Source organism: Papaver somniferum, unplaced genomic scaffold (genome assembly GCF_003573695.1).
Source record: "Papaver somniferum cultivar HN1 unplaced genomic scaffold, ASM357369v1 unplaced-scaffold_137, whole genome shotgun sequence".
NCBI lineage: Eukaryota > Viridiplantae > Streptophyta > Magnoliopsida > Ranunculales > Papaveraceae > Papaver > Papaver somniferum.
Genome location: NW_020622934.1, coordinates 20,892,446 through 20,904,980, shown reverse-complemented (window position 1 = coordinate 20,904,980; position 12,535 = coordinate 20,892,446). Strand labels below are relative to the sequence as shown.

The 12,535-nt window shown below is 35.2% G+C and overlaps 1 protein-coding gene and 1 long non-coding RNA gene across 5 annotated transcripts; both read left to right on the top strand.

Annotated features, from left to right (window-relative positions):
* Positions 1–2,422: 2,422 nt before the first annotated feature.
* Positions 2,423–4,917, top strand: LOC113334676 (glycoprotein 3-alpha-L-fucosyltransferase A-like). Its single transcript, XM_026580875.1, has 4 exons — positions 2,423–2,530; positions 3,477–3,646; positions 4,036–4,274; positions 4,913–4,917. Exons 1-4 carry the CDS (start codon positions 2,423–2,425, stop codon positions 4,915–4,917), a joined length of 522 nt encoding a protein of 173 aa, XP_026436660.1.
* Positions 4,918–5,768: 851 nt separating this feature from the next.
* On the top strand, positions 5,769–9,946 carry LOC113334920. Of its 4 annotated transcripts, none has more exons than XR_003353046.1 (8): positions 5,769–6,015; positions 6,119–6,198; positions 6,382–6,567; positions 6,746–6,827; positions 7,395–7,475; positions 7,573–7,938; positions 9,390–9,459; positions 9,560–9,946. It is a non-coding gene; the product is annotated as an uncharacterized LOC113334920 (long non-coding RNA). The 4 variants fall into 4 exon arrangements; XR_003353044.1 differs by having other exon boundaries at positions 6,119–6,211; XR_003353047.1 differs by having other exon boundaries at positions 6,119–6,211; positions 7,361–7,475.
* Positions 9,947–12,535: the final 2,589 nt, after the last annotated feature.

Here is a 12,535-nt window from a genome sequence, read left to right as displayed (position 1 = left end):
GTGCAAGGAAGGTTCAACATGATTTTGATAAGAAATATCAAAAAGGATGGTATGAATGATTGAGAAATGTTTCACTACTATGATGAAATTTTGGGATGGTTTAACGATAAACCTTTCTAGGGGTTCGTATTTTATTGTTTCGATGGTGGTGGTGTTTTTTTTTCGATGACGGAAGAATTCTGAGGTTTATTTTAGCTGGTGGTTTGGGAGCTATGTATATTTTTCAAGGATCATTAAGTTATAACCCTATCTTATTTTATTCAACGGCTTCTGCTAGGTTGCTTTCCCAAATAGCTTTTGTTTATCACAGTAATCTATTAGGATTGTCTGAAGGTATTTTTACTTGCTACATGGCATCACATATGATTCTCACGAGCGGTCGAAAATACCTAAAATCCCTTATTTGTTTGTTGGTTAGGGCTTTCCACTTTATTAGTTGCTTATCAAGAAATACATCCTACTACTGAGCATGCTCGTGGGGACTAGCAGCAATATGAAAGATGAGGAGAAAAAAAACTTTTGGTTTAGATTATCTTTTGTTTTTCTCTGTTTTCTTTAGCAGATTAGTAGTATTATGATTTGGTTTATTTAGATTAGATGTTGTTTTTGTTCTTCCTTTTTGTTGTTATGGATTACTGTCTGTAATTAATGAACAAAATCAATGAAATATATGTTATGTTTTCCTTTCAACGGATTGTTTTGGAATCAGGCAATTTAGTTGATTTTGAATCGTATCAGTGATGATCAAGAAAATATAGAGTGAACTGTTATATTATGAATCAAAAAAAGAAGAAGAGGGAATTAAGATTTCTATCCAAGGATGCGGCTTCATAATTTTACCGATGCATCATTGGGTGCGCCATTTTCGGGTGGAGGCCTCCTTAATTGTTTGGTTATATTACCATTTTTTTATCTTGTAATTTTATGTTTGTTTTTCGGGAAATTCCTCTCCATTTTTTCTATCTTCTTAATAATATTCAGTCTTAAAAAAAAAAATATATATATATATATAGCAATAATGTACCGATAGACGTTCATAATTTGTGTCACTCTTTTATCTATTATTTTTATTTGTTATCTTTTTGTATCACATGTAGCAGTTATGATTTTGTTGACGCGGATGAGGGACACATATGTATTTAATATGTATGTCTCTTATATATTAGGCCTTTAAAATATGGTTTCAAGCTTTTGCTACTCATGTTAACATGTTATCATGGATATAAAACTCGTTAAGTTCTCCAACTTATTACCTTAATCATTCTTACAAAAACAAATGTTTTGATGATCTGACGGTTCTGGATGGGTCTTTTATTTCTATCCACGGCCACCATTTTCTTTCAGAGTGGTGAAAAGTTGAGAGATAAATCGTGGCCCAAAACGAACCCCTCTCGTACGTTCTCATCCAACGTCCCATGTTCAACCTCTTCATGCGTTACACACATAAAGGGGAGTTCATAAACTCACTCTTTACAGTTACAAAACTAGTCATAAAACACCAAGGTGACCAAATTAGTGATACAAAAACTCCAGCCATATGTTGAGAGTTATAAGAACTCCATTTCCTCCAAAAGTGATACAAAAACTCCAAATCCAAAATAATAATCTAAATTAGATCTTTTCCTATTTCAGAAATACCAGGCTTACCCTTTTTTATGCTTTTCTTTGTACGAGATATTAATTCCTCAATCTCTCTTAAACTCTCAAACCATCACTGAAACCAGTACCGCGTATATCTTTCATTAACACCATCGCCGCCTCCTTCACCAGCAGCAACACCTCAACCTCCTACTCTTGCACCACCACTAAACCCACTGCAATATCCTGATCCTCCACCAAAATCACCTCCACAACTCCTCTTCCTACCATTACACCTCAATCAAACCCATTTCCATGTCCTTATCTACAAGCAAATTCGAAATACAGATCTCGATTCAACGAAGATTGGGTATTAATTTTTTGAGTTAAATCGATTTGTATCAATGATGATGACGATGGTGGTACTCCAAATCATATAATTTTACCGAACCTCCTACTCCTCCTCTTCCGATCCAACCTTCAATTTCTGACCATCTCCGAGAATCACTAAACAAAAAATTGAATCACAATGATGATATATCATTATCATCATCATCTATTGTTTGATTTGAAGAAATTTCACCTCAACCTCAACTATTACAAGAGGTGCGTATTTCATTTTAGGGTTTTTTTATATCTAATTTCCAATCAGAAACTGATTTCTAAAGAATTTGGTTTTAATTTTATGAATATCAGCTTTCAAAAGATTAACATCGGTATGAATACCTGATGGTGCTGGAATTCGGTCTTTTGTATGGAAGGTAATCAGTTTTCTTTTGATTTTTTAGGTTAAAAATTGAATGAATTTTGAGTTGGGTTTTTACAACAATTAAGGTAAATAAAAATGAATTTTATCTATTTATATGAGAAGAAATGTTTTGTTGTAAATGTGGTTGGAGATGTGTTAAGATCATATGAAACAACAACTGCATCACTAGTGTGGTCTGATGAGGTTTACAAGCGAAGCGAAGTGAAGATTTAGTCATGTATGGGTAGACCTTATAGTCATATGGAGATGTATTTTTCCTATTTGACTGTTCTGAATGGGATTTTTGTATCTAACTCTTCTGCTGTTTAGATTTATGATGTAGTTACATTCTATTTTGTTTATATTTGCTCCAAACTTATACAACGGTATATAGAATGTGGAACAGACTTCCACCTAATGTTGCTAGCAACTAGTAACCATAGGTAGGGAGAACATAGATGCACTAATCCACTGGATACGTGTTATTGTTGAGGTGAATGTTATTGTAAAATGGTGAATAGGATGTGGGACGGGCTGGAGCCTAGTAACTATGAGTGTTTTCTAGCAGGTTCAAATGTGTAGAAACTTTTTATTCTCATTGTGGAAATCCAAAATTGGTTTTTGCGCAGTTTTTTCCTTCCTGATTAGTTTTGTATTTGGTGCAGCATATGCTTAGTTGCAGTCCTCAACGTGTGGATGCTTGTTAGTTATGTGTTTACCAAGTTGAGTGATTCATTAATAGATACTTGTGAAATGATTTGTTTGTTTCAATAGTTGATACCTCTGTGTGTGTCCATGCCTTACAATATTTGTGCGAGTTTCAAGTTATTTTTTTTATAAACCAACACAGGTTATTGATATTGGTGTGGTCAAACAGAATGAATCATGGTTTGCAATTTTTCTTGCAGTTGAATTCTGACGAAACCAATTACGGTTTCATCTTATTTATGATGAAACTGAAAATTGGTTCCATCGTATTTATGATGAAACCATAATTGGTTCCATCTAATCTTATCCTTACTTAAATTGAATTTTGTTTATGAGTTTGAATTGTTGTTGTGCTTGATAATGGATTAGATGTATGCTAGGATTTGTTACATGAAATTGAAGAAAATGCCTGAAAATGGTTAGTTTTTGTATGTGCATATAGGCTCAGGAGTGGGATACTTGCTCTGTTGGATGTCATTTTGGACATAAAAGTGGAGATGATAAGACGCCGGATGCTTCGTTTGGTCAACCTGGTAATGGAGTGCCTGGGATTCTTCGGAAAATGGAGTCATCGCATTATTATTCAGAGAATAACGTTGCTCCGACACGAGAGTGGGTAAGCACAATCCAAAATGTCTTTTTATAAATAAGATTGATGCACTAGCTAGTCTTGTTAGTTTGATAGTTCAGACTTTAAACGATGAATTTGCAAGATTGTGGATATATGCGAGGCGCTGAATTAGAAGTAATCCCTTTTGTGACTTGATAACCGTTCCAGTAAGCATTAAATGAACACTGCTAAATTGAAAATATCTATTTAGTGTTCACAGGCATCCCTACAAGTCTAAATTTTAGGCTACAAAAGTTAACCTTAGAACATCAGAATGAAACTACTGGCGAGTAACCATCTTTGACATCATCTGTGTCTTATTGTTGTTACCACTCTAGAACTATCAAGAGTTGCTAAAGACTAACGGTTGCTATAATTTCTTTTGTATTAGGAAAGGGTTTAAAGTTGTAATGACAACTAATCTCTCATCATATGTTCCTGTTGGTTATTTTTCGTGGGCTGAGTATGACATTATGGCACCCTTACAACCACAGACAGGAAAGGCCCTTGCGGCTTCCTTCATTTCCGACTGTGGTGCCCGAAACTTCCTTTTGCAGGCCCTTGAGATGCTTGAGAAGTCAAATATTCTAATAGATTCCTATGGTGGTTGCCATCAGAACCGTAATGGAGGTAGAAATCATACATATTACTCTGTATATCGTATCCCATTTTGGTGCCTTATTTTGAAACTTTTGTCCAGCTCCTAGATGGGGTTTATAAAATCATGTTAGAATTATATGCTTAGTGTTGTCTAGTTGGCTTGTGAAGAGATTTTTAATTCTATTAGAGACATAGACCACAAAAGTTTAATTTAGCAACTCCGTAAGTGCATGCTACAGCTGCAACATTTATATTATTATTCGACAGCCTACCATGTATCTTCTGTTGCCTGCTGTTGCTAATAGATAATAGTTTGTTGAGGTTCTTGACGACTAAAATAGGATACCTGTTTTTAGCAATAAACTTTGCACCTGCAATGTCAAATCTCTTGATATATAGTGGTCATGTTTGCTTAACTATTCACCAATCACGTCAAGCTTTCTAGATGTTCATATGGGTATCTTTTGTTATTCATAGTGTACAATTAAATAATAAACTTTCTATGACATATAAGTTAGTAGACAAGGAAACTTTTTTTAGGTGATCAACTTGATTTTCGATTAGTGATCAACTTGATTTTGGATTGTCTATTGAGAATTTACTTTTTGTTCATTCTTGAGTATTTAAGTTGTATCACTGCTTGCTGACATTAGTTCACTTTGTTGCAGGCTGACACTCGGTTCGCACCAATTATGGTTTCATCTTATTTATGATGAAACTAAAACCGGTTTCATCGTATTTATGATGAAACCAAAACCGGTTTATGATGAAACCAAAACTGGTTTCATCGTATTTATGATGAAACCAAATTTGGTTTCATCTAATTTTTAGTCGGTGGTGGTGAGCGGTCGTGGTGCTGGTGGCGGTGGTGCTGGTTTTGGGCGGTGGTGGTCGACGGTGGTTGACAGTGGTGGTGGTGGTCGGCGGTGGCTGATAGTGGTGGTGCAATGGCGCAGTGGCGGTGGTGGCGACGCGGTGGTGGTCGGCGGTGGTGGCGCGGTGGTGGCGCGATGATAGTCGTCGCCGGCGGTGGTCAGCGGTGGCGGTGGTGGCCGGTGGTCGATGGAGGAGGTGGTGGTTGGCTGCGCGGTGGTCGGTGGCGGCGACGGTGGTAGTGACGGTGGGCGGTCGTGGTGCGTGGCTGGTGGCGGTGCGGCATGTGTTGGAGGTGGTGGTGGTTTTGGTCGGTGGCGGCGATGTGTGGTGGTCGGTGGCGGCGGCGATGTGTGGTGGTCGGTGGCGGCGGTGGTGGTGGTTGCGGCGATGGCGGTCAGTGGTAGTGGCACGGTGGTGGTGTTGCTGTGGTGTGTTGTTGTGAGAATATAATAAAAATTAAAGGTGGGGTTGATTTTTATTTTTTTTGGGTGATTTAAATTAGAAGGATAATATTGACAGTTTATGGTAAATGGGGTTTTTGTGAACAATTTATTTTGTTGGAGTTTTTGTACATAGATAGTGACACCCATGGGGTTATAACTCGCGGCCCGTTACGATTACAATAAAAAATTCAATACCTACCCAATTTCTCCACAATTGATCTTCCATAACGCCAGAAACAGCATTCACTGCATTAAGTTCCTCATTCATGTTCCAAGGTTTATCATCACTCCACCAGATTAAGATCCCATTTTCAACTTCTTCATCTTCTTTTCCCTCTTGGGGATACCATCAGACAGAAGATGCTTGGGTTAATACATCTCAAATATTACTTCCTCAGTGGCAGCAACACTCTGTCACTTCATCTTCTTCTTCTTCTTCTTCTTCTTCTCAGGTTCTCCCTTTTTTTCCCAAACAAATGTTTTTTTTTTACTCAGTTGTACTATTTAATTTTCTAGGGTTTTAAGGTTTTTCTTCAATTTGTTGTTGACATCCAGCGATATCTAGAGTGAATCAAGTGGATTCGGCAAGATTAGATATCGAGATATCGGGGATGTTGAAAGAACAATTAGTTAAGGTTTTCTGTTAAGGTTTTCAATTTGTTAACTATTTATATTTTCTTTTCCCAAATTGTAACTTTAATGATCTCTCTAATCAGTAATCTAAATCTTCTTAAACTGATAGGGAGTGGGGTTTGCTAATAGGTTCATTTCAGATTGTTGGTTTGTTTTGAATTTTGATTTGGTGTTTTTATGTACAGGAATTTCACTTCACAGATTGTATATGAAGCTCAGAAATCGGTTGGATGGTTTTCTGATGAATCTGATCGCGGATCCAAGAAGTGCATAGTTCCAATAGATTAATTGGGTTTCTTTTGTATCTTCAATTTTTGAGAAATTAAGTAGACATGGTGGTGAAATATGATCTATTAACACCAACAATTCAGGTAAGATTAATTGTCTGATTTTTCATAAATTTTTGGTTTGGTTTAATTTCAGTTGTATTCATAAATCATAATCATAACAAACATTTTGAGTTCAGTTTGGTGATAGGCATGTAAGTATTTGGTTTGAATTCAGTTTGCTTATTAGCTGGAGTTTTTATCCTCAAATGTTTTGTTTCAGGTTTTTGCAGAAATAATGGGAGTTTAATTGTTGCAAATTTTGTGGAGATTATTGTTGTGTTGCATGCCAGCATCCGTCTCAGGTATGTATAGATTGAATTTCACTTGATTTATCGGTTTGGGATGTATTTGTCACACAGTTTGAGTTCAATAAGAACTGTTACAATTGAGCCATACAATTATTTCTTAATTGATTTCTGTGTTAGGTTTAGATGTTGTTGTTGTTAGATATATGTAAAGTTTAGTTTTTAAGATACTCAAGTTTGATGTTAACTGATCCTAAAGTTTCATTTTGAAATCTATTAAATTTTGGAGTGATTCAGTGATTTTAATCTCTGAGTTTTGATAAATACTGTTTGATATAAGAGCGGATAAATCTAACATTGACTCAGACCATGGTCAAATTTTTGTTTGATTTGGGTAATGTGCTCTTTTTCCCTGTCAGTTGAATTTATCAGGGACTCATTTTTGTTCATGTATATGCTTCCTTATGCTTCCTTAAGTACTTTTTGTTAATATAATCCACTGGAAGTTCAGAGCAATTATCTGGATATTTACAATACTTATTATCTGCAGTTCTGCACATACTTTCTTACGTGCTTTCTCTTCAATGCAGAAAATTACATCTTTCCCTGTGATTTTTTTCCCAGCTTTACTATGGAGTCAATAGTTGTGCAAAGGTGTTTGTTGTTAGATACAAGAATATACTGAAGCCACTTTTCTCTGTGCAGGTGAGAATGGGTGGCAACCTCTGGTGGGTTGCTATTGTTTGTGCAACTTTTGTTGGGACTTTTAGTAAATTGACTATCTATTCTGTTATATTTGCAGCTACTACCAAATATGAGCATGAGTGGGGACTACCTGCATCAGTTTTTAATGTACAAAATATGGCGATAAAGATGAAAGTGACAAATAGGAACCTTCGTGTCATGATCAAATTCATCCCAACAGTCATATGATGAAAAAATGGATCAGTGAATAGTGGGATTAAGAATTTAAGATAGAAGGATGAATTTGCACGTCCTGAAATGATAATATACCTAGTGGGATTAAGATGGATGGATGAATTTGCACGTCCTGAAATGGTGATATTCATGAGCTTACCAAGGTTTACATATTCATAACCAAGCTTAGCCAGACCAGTTGATCCTAAAGCATCAGTTTTTATTGATCCAACAAACACGACACTTAGAGGTAAATAAGTGTGATTTTCTTACTGATTTATTTATTATAATGTTATTGAAACATGTTTCTAGAAGGAAAAACTGAGTCACCATTTGTTTAATGTTAGAATCACACCATTCGTGTGCCATGTCGAAATCTACCAATTGAACCAACTGAAAACCATTCCTTCGCCTTAAACCAATTGGTCAGTTTGATTATTAAGGGTTTAATGGTGTATTAGCACTTTACAAATTTCAGAATGATATAGATCTAGATTTGTTTAATATTACACCAGAAGATATCGGAATAAAAGGAGTACCTTGAGCTGATTGTGAAACTTTAATATATAATTTTGTCAGCGTTTGTTAGGGACAGCCATTAAAGACCACCCCATTTTTGTTAATCAGTCCCACCACCGTCAATTACAGTTGTACCCCATGCTACCATGTTAGTTTCCCCTCCGAACTGTGATATTTATCGCACATCAAGTCTTTGTTGCTATTAGACTTACTGTTTCGAAGTAAGAAATATGAAACGGTAAAAAAGATAATTAAAGTGAATTGTATCGATCTTAGTAGATTCTGATGAAGGTCTAGAAACCACAGCAGAAAATAAAATAAAATAATTAGCCACTATCACTACTCCAACTTCATACACCATTTTCTTCTCGAATCTTAATATCAGATCGACTCATTAAGCTTAATAATTCTAATCTTAATATAGAATGCTCCCATACAGATACTGTGTGTTTATCTCAAATTAATATTCTTATATCTTTCTCCAACAGATCAACTCATTTGGGGTAAGCTTTAGTTTTCTGATTCTCAATCTCTTTTTTTTTTGTATAGAATTCATTGTTCTTATTTTTGAAAATTAAGATTTTTGAATTTGGCATGTAAGGTAATTTCTTTCAACCTTTTCTACATTCATTATTAGAGTTTTGTGCATTGATATTCCCCTTTCCGTTAGCACTTCAATTCCTTAAATTGTTTTTTTCTTTGGGTCTTTAAAGTGCTTTTTGATCGTTTCAAGTGTAAACTTTCTTATTGTGTTCCCATTTAGCTAATGCGCATGTGCTGAAAATGTAAATATTCGATCTGTGTTCATGATGCTGGTGTTCAAGTTGTATTTTTCCGATACAGAAATCAGTCTAAACAAATACAACAGATTACTGTGTACCTCAATACGAGGGTGATCCAGATTAATGCTAGAAAAATGAGAGTGCAGAATAAGATTGCTGCATTCCAGTTTATGGTAGCATGGACTAATTTAAATTATATATCTTGGGCCACGGCACACATTGCATTGTAGCAGTATACGTGTTCAGCTATTGTCTCTTGATGCTTAACAATATTATGGCAAGTTTCTTCAGCACCAGCTTTGATCTACACACAATATTTTTTCTGGATTTCGAAATTTGTTAATGTAAGAGTGCTACTGTTTCTCTTAATAAACTAGGATTTACGATGGTGGTATTTCAGGCACAGGGTTAAAGCTTTGAGGAGTTTCTTGGATGGTAGCACTGGTGATCTTGGTGCCTATGAAGTTCAGGTAGATAATAACCCTGATTCATTGGTTTTCAAATTCACTAGTCACCACAAGCGCTGGCATGTAAATAATCTAATACTACTGTGTTTCATTTGTTACGCAGCACTGAATTGCCACGATGAACAAAATTACAGCTGCACATGACAAGTTTGGTGCAGTAGAATCTACTACAATCAAAGATATCTCAAGTGGGACTCTCGGTGCCTCATTGTACATGCATTCGGATGAAGTTTGCAACAACGATACACCTTTAATATTTTGACAGTGGTATACAACAATACATGACAAGTAGCATGTTAAGATGAAAGCTACATCTTACAGTGTATCGATTCATCCCGTGTTTCTGCTATAGAATTTTCGGAATATTGTGCTTAGTAATCCACAATCTAAAGGACCTCTACTGGCGTCTGAGTTGGTGTTGGTGGTTATAAACTTTGTTGAGGTATTAAGAAAAACATTATAATAAAGCCGTGGCATTTAAACCTGGTAAGACGGGGTCCTTCCTGTGTGCATTTTCTGTGAAATTCTCATGTATTACATACCCATCACATGAAAGAGAGTTGACCTGACGAACGACCTTAAATTCATCGTTGATATAGGTAATGAGCATCCGATACATTGCCAATTGGTGTAGTTTACCTTTATGTGTATACAACTGCAATCCACTTTCCATTCATGATTAAAACTTGATAATTAAGCTACCTGACAAGAGTTGTGTTTGAATCAGTTTGCATTTCCTATTGGGCACCCGGGCCATTACGGCACGGGCCATACACCAGTGTATTTATAAAAATAAATAATATTAACTTAACTATGAAACTATTATGTTAAAGTTATAGTAATATAAATGAGTGAGGATTCATGGACATTCTTAGATGGACAAGGTCAGACATGATTTACGTCATTTTCTCCACAAACCCCATACGAAAATGAATTTAAATCTAATATTTTGATGATATGTTCCTCTTATAAGACTTTACATTTCTACCAAAACTGAACACATTTCGAAATAGCAAACCCCACCACCTACCGTTCTTAATTTCAACCATTAACTTTGAACGGCTGATATTCAAAAGGGTAGATGGTGGTTTTATACATTTCGAATTTTGCTCATTTTTTGTGGGAATGTAGATTCTTATAAGAGGAACATATCATCAAAATTTTAGACTTAAATTTCATTGTCGTTTGAGTTTTGCGGAGAAAATGATGAAAATCATGTCTGAACTTGTCCATCTAAAAGTATCCATGGATCCTCCCTCAATATAAATATACGATTTATAAATTAATATAATCAATTGTTCATTTTTATGACACCTAATTTATAAATGTTTTATTGAAATTTTTTGTTAGTTCATTTTAACTAATAATAATATAACTGACCGTGGTAATATAACTCTGATACTTTTTGCTGCCACACACCTTACACACAATCCGGCCTTGCTATGATTCAGAAGGAGATGAAAAAGCACATCTTGATAGTTTATATTCGACAGTACTGCAGAGATATACGAGCATGATAGTTAGTGTTGCTCATAAAGAGCTTTTAGTAAAGGAGTAGATGAGGCAAGAGTAACTCTCTTATTATTAATTTTATTTTTTAAGTTACAAATGGATTTATTACTGCTTATTTTCACCTCTCCAAAACATTTCACACTTACTAACCGAATTTCAGAGTAAATTTCTATAAACTATTTTGACTTGGTAAGTAGATTATTCTAGCTACACATACGACCTTATACGGGAACTAAGAAACACTTTAGATTTTTTTTACACATATGACTACTTTAAATGATTTCTTAAATTTGTACATCTACATAATTCTAGAGGTTGAAGGAAGTACCGTTGGTTCTTGTTAATTTGTGCTCATGGTCGAGCGAAAAGTCCTTTGTTTCTCTTTCTCTTAAACTTCATAGGTATGAATTTGGTGGTTTGTTTCCTTTTTTGGGTAACCCCTAGTATTTTTATTTGTCCATAGTAAAATAATGCAGTTCATCACTTGAAGAAAAATGAAGCCCACCACTTTTCCAAAATTGATTTGGAGACATCCGATTTACAACCGAGGCCACTGATTCACAGGTACGCTAGTGAAGATCTCTCAGGCAATACTTTGTGAAATGGTTCCAGAATAGGCCACTGATTCATAGGATCGCGTTCAAGTGCCATTCTTGGACATTTAAAATTTTTTTTATCTAGTATCTTTAGAACCTCGCTAATTTGTGGCCTATGGATTTCTTCATCTACCTGATAGAGAAGAATAAGGGGTGTCTAAAAATGGCGAAAGTACTAAGGTACCTCATTATAATTACCTAATTCTAAACATAATTTTTCTAACTATCAAATCTACTAGTAAACTAAAATTTCAATAAAATCATATCTCTCTCAACAATGAAACCTAAAATTAACCACACCTATATCATATTAATTCATTCTCTGGTTTGATTTTTTTTTCTTAAACTAAACATCGTTGATTGCAGCAATATGATGGTGTAATTTTATTAACCCGTCCCTTTTAATTAGGTTTTTGATTGATCTAAGCTTTCAAGATTTAGATATCCAGATTTCATGTGTTTAACCAGAATCGGTTGATGTCCATGTATATAATATATTGATTCCATCATAATCGGTCGACGATCATACACGTGGTCGACCGTTTTTTAATGGTGTTCTTCGTGGTTGAAGAAAACAGACTAGAATCTGTTGATTTGGACATTCACATAAACGGTTGAGGAACACAATCCGCAATCGGTTAATACGGACACTAACATAAACATATTCCGGTGATGTATACTCGAACTGAAAATGCGTATTACCGAAGACAATCTTATACCCGAATTAAGAATTAGTTTGGGTATGATTTTAATCTTGGATTTATACTCGAAAATGAGTATGAATTTAGGAACTGAAAGAGAGTATGACTTTGTACACATTCTCGAATATGGTATGATTCAATGAGTATGGAATCATATTCATTTTCAAATAGAAGAGTATGATTCATACTCAATGTGAGAATGAGTATGAAATCATGATCATTCTTAACTCAAGGGTATTATTTGCGGATGATATCTATCCAAAGTAGTCA